General features: G+C 61.3%; 2 protein-coding genes across 2 annotated transcripts; one reads left to right on the top strand and one right to left on the bottom strand.

Annotated features, from left to right (window-relative positions):
- Positions 1–151: 151 nt before the first annotated feature.
- Positions 152–5,929, bottom strand: FKBP10 (FKBP prolyl isomerase 10). The gene is made up of 10 exons (XM_023942456.2): positions 5,602–5,929; positions 4,203–4,348; positions 3,694–3,883; positions 3,285–3,430; positions 2,987–3,176; positions 2,600–2,745; positions 2,304–2,493; positions 1,832–1,974; positions 1,511–1,674; positions 152–1,216 (listed from the first exon to the last, which is right to left on the bottom strand). The coding sequence occupies exons 1-10, from the start codon at positions 5,925–5,927 to the stop codon at positions 1,031–1,033; spliced, it is 1,827 nt and encodes a 608-aa protein (XP_023798224.2). The 5' UTR covers positions 5,928–5,929; the 3' UTR covers positions 152–1,030.
- A 1,554-nt stretch (positions 5,930–7,483) lies between these two features.
- P3H4 (prolyl 3-hydroxylase family member 4 (inactive)) lies at positions 7,484–12,349 on the top strand. The gene is made up of 8 exons (XM_023942517.2): positions 7,484–8,154; positions 10,121–10,270; positions 10,377–10,548; positions 10,620–10,748; positions 10,853–10,998; positions 11,084–11,167; positions 11,353–11,494; positions 11,581–12,349. Exons 1-8 carry the CDS (start codon positions 7,648–7,650, stop codon positions 11,589–11,591), a joined length of 1,341 nt encoding a protein of 446 aa, XP_023798285.2. The 5' UTR covers positions 7,484–7,647; the 3' UTR covers positions 11,592–12,349.
- Positions 12,350–14,127: the final 1,778 nt, after the last annotated feature.

A 14,127-nucleotide genomic window follows, 5' to 3' on the forward strand; every position in this document is an offset into this window, starting at 1 on the left:
CTTTGGTGGAGGATCCCAGGAGGGAATTTTGGTTTCTCCTGCCAGACCCAGTGGATGCTGGAGCCTGGAATCCCCCCAGGCGAAGCTGCTCCCTGTGCTGCCAACACATGGCCACGTTCCTTGGCAAAGTAACCAAACACAGTCAAACTCCTTGGAAACCTGGAGGAATTATTTATTTGGTGCAAGGCAAGTCCCCATTTGAGGGATTCACTGCACTGATGTGCTTCTGCATTTCTTCTGTCCCTGGTGAGGACAGACTGCAGGGGCTTTGGGAGCTGGCCGGTGCCAGAGCTGTGCTGGTCCCAGGAGCACCTGAGCACTCCAAGGCTGTGACCTGCATTTGGGCACTGAAACTAAATGGGTTTGATTTGTCTCAGTCACTAGGCTAGGAGGTGGGGAGGGTGTGAAGGGGGACAGTGCTGCTCCCTGAGGGCTGGGGGGTGAAGGTCTGTTTCCCTTCTCCCAGCTGATGAGGTGTTTGCCAGGTCCCACAGTTGCAGGAGGCCCAGACTTTTGGAATGGCAGATGCCTGCAAAGTATTGGGGTTCCACCCTGGGAACCTGAGCCCCCTTCAGCCTCTTGGCCCAGGGAGGATGGCAGCAGGGGCAGAGCAGGGACAGGGACAAAAGCCTTCTCTTTCTTCCCTCTAAAGAATTTTAAGTGTATATATAAAAAACCCAATTCCCAACACTACACTACAAAATGCTGTGGTGGTGGTGAGGGGGAGCCCCCCTGTATCCTTCCTGCCCCCTGAGGCAGCACAGACAGGGGAGGGGGCTGGAGCTGGACCTGCAGTCACTGATGGAGGATGAAGGGGCTGAGGGAGGGGACATCTTCTAGTCTGGGTTTATTAGCTGAGGGCTGAGTTTTCCTGCTCAGGAGAACACATCAAAATACCCTCAGTTAATAGGAGGTGAAAATCAAAACCCGGCCCCCTGCAGGACTGGGGAGGGGCAGATTCCCAGGGTGGGAGACCGGCCATGACACGGCGAGGATGAGTCCTGTCTCCAGGAACAGCAGGGACTGCTCCTCAGAGCTCCTCATGAATCTTCTCCTGGTCCTCATCCGACTTGAGCTTCAGCTCGTTGGGTGTGATCTTCCCATCCTGGTTGCGGTCTTGGTTCTGGAACATGTCAGCAATGACTTTCTCTGGGTCGGAGCTGGGCATGAGGCGGCCTTTCCCCTCCGCCACCTGGGTCTTGATGAAGGTGGAGAACTGGAGAGGGGAGAGGGGAGAGATGCTGCTTGGGGCAGGGCAGGGAGACCATGGCCCATGCCAAGGACAGGCAGGGACTGGAGCAGAGCATGCCCTCGGGGACACTGCCCTCACCCAGCAGCAATTGAACAGAATTGAATTCTGAATTGAAAGAACACCCAGGGTGTTCTTCCTGCACAGCTCTGCAGGCTCCCAAGTGCCCAGGGGCACCAGTGCCCTTCAAGTGTTGCTGCCCAGGGTGGGGTCGCCTGTGCCCCACTTCCTCCTGCACCCCAGCACTTGGGAGCCACTCACCTCATCAGCAGGGATCTCCCCGTCCTTGTTGAGGTCCATCTGCTCGTACAGGTTGGCTGGTGGCTCCCCGTGCCAGATGAAGAGGTAGCCCTCGGGAACCCCCTCCTCCATGGAGACCAGCTCCACCTCAAAGCGGAGCACAGCACTGCCAGGCACCCCTCGGGCTGAAAACACAGCAAAAGCTCCAGCACCACAGGGGGAAAAGCAAAGCCTTGGCTCTGAGCCCACAGCCCTGGCAGGATGGGGGAAGGAGCTCAGCAGAGGCCCAGCAAGGCTGAACCACCCAGTTTGCATTGTACACATCAGCCACCACTCCCCTACCTCCGCTCTCCCCGTGGCCCAGGTGTGGGGGGATGATGAGCACCCGCCTCTCCCCTGCACACATGTCCAGCAGGCCACTGTTCAGCCCCTCAATCACCTTGTTGGCCCCCAGAGTTACCTCCTGGGGCTTCTCATAGTCGTGGCTGCAGGAGGCACAGAGGAAACAGCGCAGGTGAGAAAAGTCCCTCAGATCTAGTGGGCAACCCTGAAATCCAAACCCTTCCATCCCACCATGGCCCAGAATCCCACATCCTCCGCCCTGATATGCCATGAAGTTCCACACCCTCCATCCCACTGCGTCCCTTGAACTCTCCTCCCCGCTGCCCCATCCTGCTGCCCCGTGCCCTGTGATGCTCCAGCCCTGCCTGTTGCAGAGCGGATGGTCCCGGTGCTGCCCGGTGCCTGCCCACCCCCAGCCCAGTGCCAGGCAGGGTTCGGCCCCAGGAAGGACGGGAATGCTCGGGGCACGCACGAGGAGAAGAGCCGGGTGCCGTCCAGCAAGGAGCAGTTGTAGTGGTAGCGGACAAAGTCCCGGTGGCGGGTGGTGACATTGCAGCCCTCGGGCCGGAATACGGTCTCGATCTCCACCGGGTCCTCAGGGTTGTGGAAGTCAATGATGTGGACATCAAAGATGAGCACGGCTGAGCCGGGGATTTTATCTCCTGGAAGAGGAGGATGAGGAGAGCTGCTGGAGCGCTGCAGGGCAGGTGGAGCCTTTCCCTGCTGCTTCCCACACCCCTTGATGTGCCTGTCTCTCTGCACATTTACCTGCACCGTTCTCCCCGTACGCCAGGTGTGGGGGGATGACCACTCGCCGCTGCTCTCCCATGCAGACCCCCTGCAGCCCCTGATCCATGCCAGGGATGATGTAGCCCTTCCCAATGTAGGTGTTGTAGGTCTGATTGCGGGAGTAACTGCAGCAAGAGAACCCCCAGCACTATCAATGCCCCAGCCCCTACACCCCAACCCACACCCCTCCTCTCAGCCTCTCCTGCTCCTCCAGAAACCAAACCTTGCTCCAAGAGATGCAATAAACAGATATTGTCCTTTTTAGCCTATTTCATGCCCATTGTTCCCCTCTCCAGCCTTTCCTTGCAGCTGTGGGGCAGGAGAGGACATCAGGGGCTCTCCCTGTGCAGCTGCTTCCCCCCACACCTGGAGTCAAAGAGCGTCCCGTCCATGAGTGTCCCGTTGTAGTGGTAGCGGACAAAGTCCCCGGTCACAGCCCGGCGTTTGCAGGACTCCGGCACCTCCAGGTGCTCCAGAAAGACACCGTCCTTGGGGTTGTGGAAATCCACCAGCAGCACGCTGAACACCAGCGATGCCTGTGGTGGGATCACGGTCCCTGGGGGAGGACATGGGTCAGCATGAAGGAGGGTCCTTCTGCACCAGGGGGTTCTGGTCAGAGCTGGGAGGGAAGGGGGCTGGCACGATGGGGTGGTGCCTGGCTCACCATAGCCCTTCTCTCCATAGGCCAGGAACGGGGGGATGATGATGCTCCTCTTCTCCCCAGCGCACATGCCCAGCAGCCCCTGGTCCATGCCCTTGATCAGCCACCCGGTGCCCACGTAGGTGTCGTAGGTGCTGCCCTTGCTGTAGCTGTTGGTGGAGAATGAGGCTGGGGACGGCTCAGCAGCCCCAGCCAGAGCAGGGCTGTGCCAGAGGCTGGTTTGGGGAGTCACGGAGCTGCACCAGCCCTGCTGGGGAGCGGGGAGGGAGTACAGGGTGAGGCTGCTCTGACTGTGTGCCCAGCCTGGTGCCCCTGGGTCCCAGCCAGCCCTAGTGACCCAGTGGCAAGGCAGAGGGTGCATCCCAGCCCCACAGCCCCCTGCCCTGAGGCCAGGTGCATCCCAGTGGCATACCTGGAGTCGAAGGGGGTCCCATCCAGCAGGGTGCCATTGTAGTGGTACCGCACAAAGTCCGAGTTCTCCACTGTGCGGTTGCAGAGCTCGGGTTTGGACAGGGTGGTGATCTGCAGCTTGTCATTCTTATTCCAGATGTCCAACATGACGACGTCAAAGTACAGGGTGGCATCTGGGGGGATCAGCCCCGCTAAAGGGGCAGCAGCAAGGACAGAGCACCTTAAGTGGGACTAAGACTAAGCCCAGGCTGGCCATGGGCTCTGTCCCCTGAAGCCTCCCCTGAAGCTGCTGCTGCTCAGGGCTGCTGGTGACCCACGCCAGCCCCCGGGAAAGCAACACAGACCAGCACAGACCCTCCTTCCCAGGTAAGCCCCACTCCAGCACCACTCGCCCTGGCCATGGAACCACCCTTAAGCCGCATCTGCCAGGGAGGCACTGGAGCCCTGTCCCTGCTAAGGCCAGCCCTGGGGGTTTTGGTCCCTCAGGTCCCCCATGCCAGGGCCCCTTACCCACGCCGATGCTGCCGTAGCCCAGGTGGGGTGGCACGATGAGGTGACGCCGCTCGTTCACGCACATCCCCTGCAGCCCCCGGTCCATGCCCGTGATCAGCCGCCCAACGCCCACCACACCGGCCACCGTGGCCCCTCGGTCATAGCTGGGGCAAAGGGACACACCCGTCAGAGGTGAGAAAAAGGATGGAGCTCCAAAGCTGCCGGTGCTGGTGGGGCAGGGCAGAGGGACAGGGCTGCTCCCTCCCCAGTGTGCAGGGCTCCCATCACAGCCTGTGAGTCCCTGTGTTGCAGGCAGAGTCCATAGCTCAAAAACACGGATGCTAGAGGGCTCAATCCCATGCTGCTGGAGGGCAGCTGGCCCCTGGGGCACTGGTCAGGACTCCAGCCTGACTCTGCACCCCCAGAAGCCATCCACACCCTCCCCAGATCTCACCCACTGAGCTGGGCTAGAGGCCGGCAGCTCTGGGGCTTCCTGCTGCTTCCAAATCATTTTGGATACAGCACATTTGAGCTTTACACAGTGATGAGGAAAGACAATGTCCCGGCCTCATTTTTAAACTGCAAATTTGTTTTTATTTTTAAACCTTAAAATACTCCAAGAAATTCCTGGAGCAACAGATGGTCTCCTGGCAGAGAATTCTTTTAGCAGTGAGTGTCCCCAGACTCCCACTGCAGTTTACTTTCCCCATTCATGCTTACAAGGAAGATAAGACACGTCAAACTGTGAACACCTTTGCTTTCCAGAGCTCCAAAAAAAAGCCTGGGAAATTTTTATTGCTACATGCTAAACGGCTCCAGCTGTTTCTGTGCCCCCAGTTCTCCTTCCCACTCATGGTGCTGCAAACCAGGGGCTGCCCCAGCCCTGATTCCCAGCCAGCACGAGCAGAGCAGGGACAAAGCAGGGGCCAAGGAACACTGAACCCAGCAGAGTGAAGCCTCTGGGATAATGAAGGGTTTTGCCACTGCCACGTCTCAAAGTGCTTTGAGCATTTTCCTGCCTGTGCAGCACATGTAGGTACGTGTTCCTGAGTGCAGAGCGTGCCAGTCAGGGCTAAATCCCAAATCCTGCCTGTGCCCTGGACAGGTTATCCCACTGCCCTGCAGAGCTGAGGGGGTGCAGATCCCTGAAGGGCTGGGAGCTTCCGTGGGACCTGGTGGGGCAGACCAGGCAGGGGCTGCAGAGCTGGGCTCGGGGTTCGCTTCAGCCTGAGACGTGTTGAGCCACCAAAAGCCCTTCTTGGCTCAAAGCCGGGGGTGCTGGGCGTTGTCTGGCCGGGCATGCGGGGTCCCCGCAGCTGCCTGCCTGCCCCGGCATGCGGGCTGGGGGCTGGGGGAGGCATGCAGGGTCCCGCCGCAGCTGCCCCCCGCATGCAGCCCCCGCACAGCCCCTCCTGACCTGGAGTCAAACTTTTTGCCATCTTTAAAGGTCCCATTGTAGTGGTAGCGAATGAAATCCCCCATCTGCGCCTCCCGCAGGCAGATTTTGGGTATATAGTATCTGTCTATCACCACGTCTTCTAAAGGGCCGGGGTCGCCCAGCGCCGGGGCCCCCAGGACGCCCAGGAGGAGGAGGAGGAGGAGGAGGAGGAGGCAGCGGCTGCCCGGGGCCATGGCCATGGCGGTGAGGCGGCGGAAGGGCCCGGCGGGGAGGGAGGAGGGCGCGGGCTTCAGGACGCCCCTTTCCTGCCCGGGACGCCCCTTTCCTTCGCTTTCCCTTCCCATCCCCTGCGCCCGCCCAGCCCGGCCCTGCTGGAATTTCTGTAGACGTGTCCGGGCCCCGCCGCGCTCCCCCCGCCGCGCCTGAGCTGACACCGCGGCACAGAACCATGCACGGCGGGAGGGGTTATTTTTTTCCCCTCCTTTTTTTTTATTTCTCTTCTTCCCCCTGCCTCCCCTTTTCATATTTTTTTTACTCTCCTCTTTTTTTATTTTCTTTTCCCCTCTCATTATTTACTTTTTCTTTTTTTTTTTTTTTTTTTTTTTTTTTTTTTCTTGGGCAGTTCTTCCTCCGAAGGAAAAGCTGGCGGAGCCATTGGGGAGCGGCTGTGCGGCTGCAGGCCCAGCCCGGCCCCAAGTCCTAACTCTGCTGTGCCTCCTCCTCCTCCTGCTCTTCTGCCGCTGCCAGCTCATTGCACCCGGCCCAAGATGCTGCTGCTCAGTCCCAGAAGTTTGGGAGAGTAAATAAAAGGAATTAAGTGTTTTAATAACGAGTCTGCTGCTGGCAGAGTCTTTACTGAATGGTGATGATTAAAAATGTGAAATTCTCCTAGCAGCCCTTCTCAAACACAGCCTGAAACGCTCACAGAGGTGTTGCCCACACATCCCTGCTCCCCCAAATCCATCGGCAAGAAACAAGTCCGGTGGGGAGTGCCAGGTGGGAAATCCAACAGGCTGTGAAGCCAAACCCAAATCCCAGCTCAGCTCCTCTGAGGTTCTGCTGCCAATGAGAGCAACAGCTCCAGCAAAGCACCGTCAGCTCCCCCAGCTCCGCCCGGGGTGCTCTGCAGCCCCCCAACACAGCACACCGGGGCTGAGCACCTTCAGCGGTGCTCGGAGCAGCCCGGGAGGACACGGGGCTGTCCCGATGGGGCTGGGCAGGCCCTCCGTGTCCCGAGTGAGCGCCGACAGGGGTGGTGGCACCCAGTCGTGTGTGGCGCTGGGCACGGTCAGCAGCCTCTGCTCCGCAGGAAGAAACCTCAGCAGCGTCCTGGCTCCTGCCCCGCGCTGGGACATCCCTCAGTGCCACCGTCCAGCGCTGGGTTTGGGCCGGGGCCAGTGCGGCCATACCGAGGCCTGGCACGGGACATCTCTGGGACCGGGATCTGGCACGGCGCAGGGCGTGCGGCCTCGGGCTTGGCAGCGGCCGCCGGCGGCGACACCTCCGGGCACCGCCGGCCTGGAGGGTCCCCCGCGCACGGCGGTGCTGAGGCCCCGAGCTCCGTGCTGCATCCCCGAGCGCCCCTCGCTCCCCTGCGCGCATCCCCGAGTGCCCCTCGCTGCCCTGCGCGCTCCCCCGAGCTCCCTTCGCTCCGTGCTGCACCCCCGAGCTCCCCTGTGCGCATCCCCGAGCTCCCCTCGTTCCCCTCGCTCCTCTGCGCGCTCCCCCTCGCTCCCCTCGCTGCCCTGCGCGTTCCCCCGAGTGCCCCTCGCTCCCCTGCGCGCTCCCCCGAGCGCCCCTCGCTCCCCTGCGCGCTCCCCCGAGCGCCCCTCGCTCCCCTGCGCGCTCCCCCGAGCGCCCCTCGCTCCCCTGCGCGCTCCCCCTCGCGCCCCTCGCTCCCCTGCGCGCTCCCCCGAGCGCCCCTCGCTGCCCTGCGCGCTCCCGCGGCCCGGCGGGCCCGCACTAAGACCCTGCGCTCCCGGTTCGCACCGCCCAGCCCCGCCGCCCGCCCCCTGCGCGGGCCCGGCGCGGAGCGCGGAGCGCGGCCAGTGCGCGGCAGCGGGGATGGGCGGTGCGGTGCCGGTACCGGTACCGGTTCCGCCGCCGGCCGCGCTGCTGGCGGTGCTGGCGGCGGGGCTGTGCGCGGCGCAGTACGAGCAGTACAGCGTGCGCGGCTTCCCCGCGGCCGCGCTGGAGCCGCTGCAGCGCTCCTACGCGCGGGCGCTGGAGCGGTACGCGGACGGGCGATGGGCGGAGAGCGCTGAGGGGCTGGAGGCCAGTCTGCGGCTCCACAGGCTGCTGCGGGACAGCGAGGCGCATTGCCACCGCCGCTGCGGTGGGGAGCCCCCCGCGGGGGAGGATCCCGCCAAGGAGCCCCGCGGGGAGCGGGACCCCGCGTGGGAGTGGGAGCGGGAGCTGCGGCTCTTCGGGCGGCTGCTGCTCCGCGCCGGCTGCCTGCGCGCCTGCAAACGGGAGCTGCCCGTGTTCCAGCTGCGCTACCCGCCGGCGCAGACCCTGCGCGACTTCCAGCGCCGCCAGCCCTACCAGTACCTGCACTACGCGCTCTTCAAGGTGAGGCGGTGCAAATGGCAGGGGGTGTGTGGGGGGGGGTCCTGCTCCTCCGTCTTGCTCTCCTCCACTCTGCCCCCTGACTGGGCACACCCCATCCCGTGCGCCGTCCTGTGCCACCCATCCTATACCTCCTCTTCGATGCCCCAAACCTGCATCTCCATCCTGTGCCCCCATCCTACACTGTCAGCCTGCACCCTCTGATCTGCCCACCCTGAACCCCACTCCCATCTATCTCTGCACCCCCTGAACCCGGCTCCCCTCCATCCTGCACCCTGCTGTCAGGAGCTTCCCCTTCACTCCTCATCTGGCATCCCCCACCAGCTCCTCCATCCTGCTCCTGAGCCGTGGCACGTCAGCATCATCTGGGACACATCAGGCAGAAGGACTGAGGGGCCCCTGTGCTTGTGTCCCTCTGCCTCACCTTGTGCTGCCCTGCTGCCCCAAGGTCTCCCTGGACAGGCAGAGCATTGCCTGGGGACAGTGCACAGGGGCTGCCCCAGCTGAGGGGCCTGAGCTGGAGGGTCCAGTGCCTCTGTGATTGCCATGGGACACGTGTCTGGATGCTCCATAAGAAAGAAAGACTTGCTCAGTTTCACAGTGCAGATGTGGAGGGAGGTTTTGTGGAGGGAGGTTTCAGAGGGTTTTCTGTCTTGGTTTGAAAAGACAGGTGTCTTCTAAGGAAGGCAGGAACCTCCCTTGAAATGGAAAAATGTAAACACCCCCCCCGCCAGTTATAATCTTGAAATCAAGGGATTCTCAGGCAAAGATACAGGAATAGGAATAACAGTTTTTTATTAGGAGAATTAAAAATAAAAATGCAGTAGTACAAAAAAAACTAAAAAGCACTGACAGAATGCAACCTGACACCCTGTTGGTCAGTGTGTTGGTAGGAATCCAATTAAATGGTGGCTGCAGTGCTCCTGGAGTGACAGATGTCGTTCTGTTGAAGCAATGGTCCTGTAGAAGGGTGTAGTTTTCCTCTGAAGGTCCCCCGGTGGTGTAGATGGGTCTAGTCTTTCTCTGGGAATCCAGTAGAGAAAGGCTGACTGCAGTTTTCCAAGTCTCAGATTATATCCAGGTAGGAATGCTTGGCTCCTCCCCCTGCGTAGAGCTTCTCACAATGGGGTGAGGTGATTTTATCAGTCAGGAAGTGACACTCAATGGCCCATTAACAGAAGATGTCCCCCAGGAGTTATGAAGGATGGGTCACAGAACAGATAAAGAGCACTGCCCCACCAGGTTTTAACAGATGATAATAGAATACATACTTTTGGTTACATCTTGCACTGCAAACCAAGACAGGCATCCTGCTCAGGTGCCCGTGTGTTGGCCAGAGTGTCTCTGGCAGGGGAAGTCCTCTGGTCAGGGTCCTGGTCCCTGGCCACCTGCCACTGTGGGTGCTGTTTTAGCGCTCAGTGCCGCAGCCCCACTCACCTGGCAGTGGTGAGGGAATGCCTGGCTTCATCCTTAATGCCTTTTCCTCATGCTGCTCTGGCCCAAACCCATTTCATGGATGGGTCATTCCACCCTCCCTCCTTGCCTCTCACTCCCCTGAAGCTCCAACCCGAGAGCCCGTAAAGCAGCAGGGGCAGCAGCCAGGTCTGATGTCAGTGTTGGAGAAGAGTAGATGTGTGGGTCAAACCCACACCACGTGGATCCACCTCACGCCACGTGGACCGCTCCTGGCTGGATGTGGGGGCCCATGAGGGGCTGAGCTGTCCCTGTGCTCACCATGGGCACAGCCAGGAGGTTGGTGTGGCTGGAGTTACCTGCCAGGTCCATGTTCCCAGATCCTGTCTGTTCACCACTGCCAGTGGATGATTGTGCAGTGGGCTGTTCCCCACAAGGATCACCCCTCTGTCCTGCAGCCCAGGGGTCTGGCTGGGTGCTGAGGCCTCCTTGGCTGCAGCACTGGCCCAGGCTGCCCAGCAGCAGGTCTCTGTACCGGCTCCTCCTCCCTCCACAGTCAAATAAGATCGAGAAAGCAGTGTCTGCTGCCCACACCTTCCTGCAGAAAAACCCCAAACATGAGATGACTTTGAGGTACCTGAACTACTACAGGACGATGCTGGATGTGGATGAATACCTGGTTGACCTGGAAGCTCAGCCCTATGAGGTAAGGAGGGGAAGGGGCTGGGGCAGGAGAGGGGCTTGAAGCGAGCCTGGTCCTGCCAAACCCCGAGGGAAGCAGCTCTCCCTCACTAAGCAGTGGTCCTCGACAGCCAATATTCGTGCGGTCGGTGAAGCTGTACAACAATGGGGATTTCCGGAGCAGCGCAGCCGACATGGAGCAGGCGCTGGCCGAGTACTACAAGGCGTACGAAGATTGTCTGGCCGGCTGCGAGGGTGCCTATGAGCTTCAGGAGTTCAAGGACTTCTACCCTGCCATCGCAGGTAGTGGAGGGCTGGGGGACGGCAGAGCTGGGGAGGCGATCAGGGGTGCAACACCCGGCATCTCCCCCCAGACCACTTTGTGAGCGTGCTGCAGTGCAAGGTGGACTGCGAGACCGAGCTCACTCCCAACGTGGGCGGCTACTTTGTGGAGAAGTTTGTGGCCACCATGTACCACTACCTGCAGTTCGCTTACTACAAGCGTGAGTGGCAGTGGGAGCAGGGGATGGTGTCCTGGGGCACCCCGGGATGTTGTGGGCCCTGGGAGGGCTGTTACCCCTGTGTCACCCGGCGCTGCTCCCCGCAGTGAACGACGTGCAGGACGCGGTGCGCAGCGTCTCCAGCTACATGCTCTTCGACCCGGGTGACACCGTGATGCAGCAGAACCTGGTCTATTACCGCTTCCACCGCGAGCGCTGGCGCCTGCGGGACGAGGACTTCGAGCCGCGGCCGGTGAGGACCCCCCAGCCCCCACATCCTGTGGCCCTGCCCTGACCAGAGAGGGGCTGACACGGCCCCTCTCCCCTGCTGTGCCCAGGAAGCCATGCGCTACCACAACCAGACGGCCACTCAGAAGAAGATGCTGGAATTTGCCCGGCAGTACCTGCAGGATGATGATGAGGTACCTGCTGGGCCCAACGTGGGATGCAGATGGTGCCTGTGGGTTGCTTTTGGGGGTGTTGGGTGGTTTGTGTGGGTGCTGGAGGGACCTTCCTCAGGTGGGGGGGTCTGACCCCCCCAAAGCAGCCCTGGAGCAGAGACTGCAGGTGAGGCTGCCGAGTTCCCCTGCCCCCTCCTGTGCTGCAGATGGAGGTGGATGGTGGTGAGGGGCCAGAGCTGCTGGACCTGCCCTCTGATGGCGAGTTCGAGGGTGAAGGTGACTACGAGGAGGGCTTCTTCGCAGAGTGGTGGCAGGAACCCAAGACCAAAGGAGATAAAGACGAACAAGGTTCCTGATACCCCAAGAGTTGGGGCCAAGGGTGGGGGGATCTGCTCCCCACACCCCTGGTGCCACCAAACTCTCCTTGTTTGCAGAGATCCTATGATGAGCCAGGTGAAGGGGCACCTGGCACCAGCTGAGCTGGATGGCGGTGGCTCTGTGATGCCATCTCGGGGACATTGGGCTTTGGGCTCCTCCCAGCCACTGGTAGGAGCTCAGACTCATGGGGAGGGGCTGATCCTGCCTAGCATCCTGCAGCAGGGCTGCCTTTGCCACCTGGATGTCTGCTGCCCTGGCACAGCCCAACTCCCATCACTGGAATGCCAGCAGCCCTGAACGTCCCTGCCTGCCCAGGGGCCTGGGCCACCCCTGCCCCCAGTGCCCCAGGAGCCTGACCAGCAGTGATGCCTCACAGCACTGGGGTTTTCTGTGTCCCTCAGCTGCTCCCCAGGATCTGTGGATGATGCACCAGGATTGACCCCTGTGTTGTCTTGGGGGGCTTAGGGGGCTACCCCTACTTTGGGAGCAGTGCACAATGCTGCTGGAGCTGGTCATGCCCCTTCCTGTGGCTCCATGAGGCTCCTGCTCCTGTTCCTCCAGCCTCCCAGGCACAGCCCAGGTCCCCTTGGAGTCCTCAGCCTGGTTCTACAGGGGACTCCCGCTGTGCCAGGTGCCTGTGTCACCATGGGACTGCAGCCTTGTCAGGCTGTGGTGCCTGTGCCCTGCCCGTGCCTTGAATTTTTGCCACACCAGCCCTCTATAGCCTTAAGCTCCGTTAATTTAAGATTTCCCCTCTTGCACAGTTGTTCTTTTTATATATTTACTGGTGCTGAACTTTGAATAAAATCCAGACTGGTCTTTTCATGGCCGCCTCCACCTTCCACGTGCTGCCACGATGGGATCCAGGAGCTCAGGGTGGGAGAGACCCCACTGTGGGAGAGGAAGGGATGAGTTCAGGCCTGGACGTCCCCACAGGTGACCTGGGGGAACTTTTGGGGCTGTTGACCCGTGGAGGCCATGAGAGCAGCCAGGCTCCTGTGAGGCTCTGGGTTCCCTGAGGGGGACCCCAATTTGGATCCATGACCCCCTCATTGTGCAGGGGAGTGTCAGGTGGGGTAGGGAAGGAGGCTGCAGGGGGCTGAAGGGCAGCATGTCCTACCCCACATGGCTCTTTGGGGTGTGATATGCATGACCTGGTCGTTGTTTTGGGGTGCAACACTGTGACACTGTTCCTTGGGGATGCATCCTGCTCCTGGATCCGAGGGTGCAGCCTGCATCCCCCCATGGAGGTGGGAGGTGGCAGGGTGGGATGACCCTTCTCCTGCCTGCATCAGGGCGTTTTGGGGCTCACTGGAGGTCATGTTGGTGCTGACAAGGCTGTGCCAGTCCTGGGCTGGAGGTGTCGAGCAGCGTGTGGCCGCTCGCTCCTCCCTGCCGTGTTCCCGCTCGGCATGGAAATTGGCTACGAGGACTGAAACTGAGAGGCTGAATCACAGCGTTGGCCCCGGGGGAGGGAAGGGATGGGAATGGAAGAAAGGGGGTGGCAAGAGGCTGCCAGCACCGCACCCTGCCCTGCCTGGAACCCCTATTCACCAGGGCTTTTCCAGCTCTGCAGGGCACGGGGCGGGGGGCAGGGGCTGAGCCCCCAGACCCGTGGGCAAAGCTCAGGGCTTGGGAGGCAGTGCTGGGAGGGAGCACCCACTGCACCCCTGCGCCGGGAGAGGGCTGTCCTATCACCTGGGAGGAGTGGGCTTTGTCACCGATGGGTCACAGCCACCTCGGGGGGGGAGTGCCAGCCTGCTGGGGTGTGGCCGGTGGCACTCGCGAATGGATGAGAGGGAAGCGCTGAGCCCAGCGCTGGCACCGCAGCCCAGGGGACAAAGGCCTGCGAATCTTCCCGACAGCTGGGCGAGGGTGGGTGGCACTGGGCCCACGGGGCCTCCGCCCTGCTCTGACACACACCTGGGCACCGTGTCCCCTCCCCAGCCCCACACTTACGTGGAGAAGACAGCTCCTTGCTCCCACTAATCTACCGGCACCAGGCAAAGCCCCTTGCAGCCGTGAGCTGGGGTGCCCAGAGTCCCTTCCCTGGTCCCAGCTGCAGCCCCTGGATGTGCCGGTGCTGGCTGCATCCATCGCTCCTGGCAGTGCCAGGCAGGAGCAGCAGCTCTGGGAGCGGTGCTGTGACCCCAGCAGCGGCTGTGACAGTGAGCATGGCCACCATCCTGTCCCCCAGGACATAAAGAGTGGAGCTGCGGGGCAGTGCCAGGGGTGCAGAGATGGGATACGGAGTGACTGATTTGGGACACGGAGGTGGGATGCAGGGGGATGCAGGGGGATGCAGGGGGATGCAGCGGGATGCGTTACATACATGGTGAACACATCGTCGCGCTTCCCTGACACCCTCGACCTTGACCAAGGGGGGAGCGTGAATGAGATTTCTGGCTGACAGCTGAGCTGTGCTGTGCCCTGCCGTGCCATGTCGCGCCGTGCTGTGCCGTGTGCCCATTTCCCTGTGCCGAGAGCTCTCTCGCTGTGCTCCGGATCTCCCGCTCAGCGCACAGCCATCAATTCCCTTTTTCTTGCAGAGGCGGTGGAAGCTCTGTCTCTCACCTCCCTTGGGAGCTGAGAATCCCCGCCTG

Source organism: Cyanistes caeruleus, chromosome 27 (genome assembly GCF_971803275.1).
Source record: "Cyanistes caeruleus chromosome 27, bCyaCae1.hap1.1, whole genome shotgun sequence".
Lineage (NCBI taxonomy): Eukaryota > Metazoa > Chordata > Aves > Passeriformes > Paridae > Cyanistes > Cyanistes caeruleus.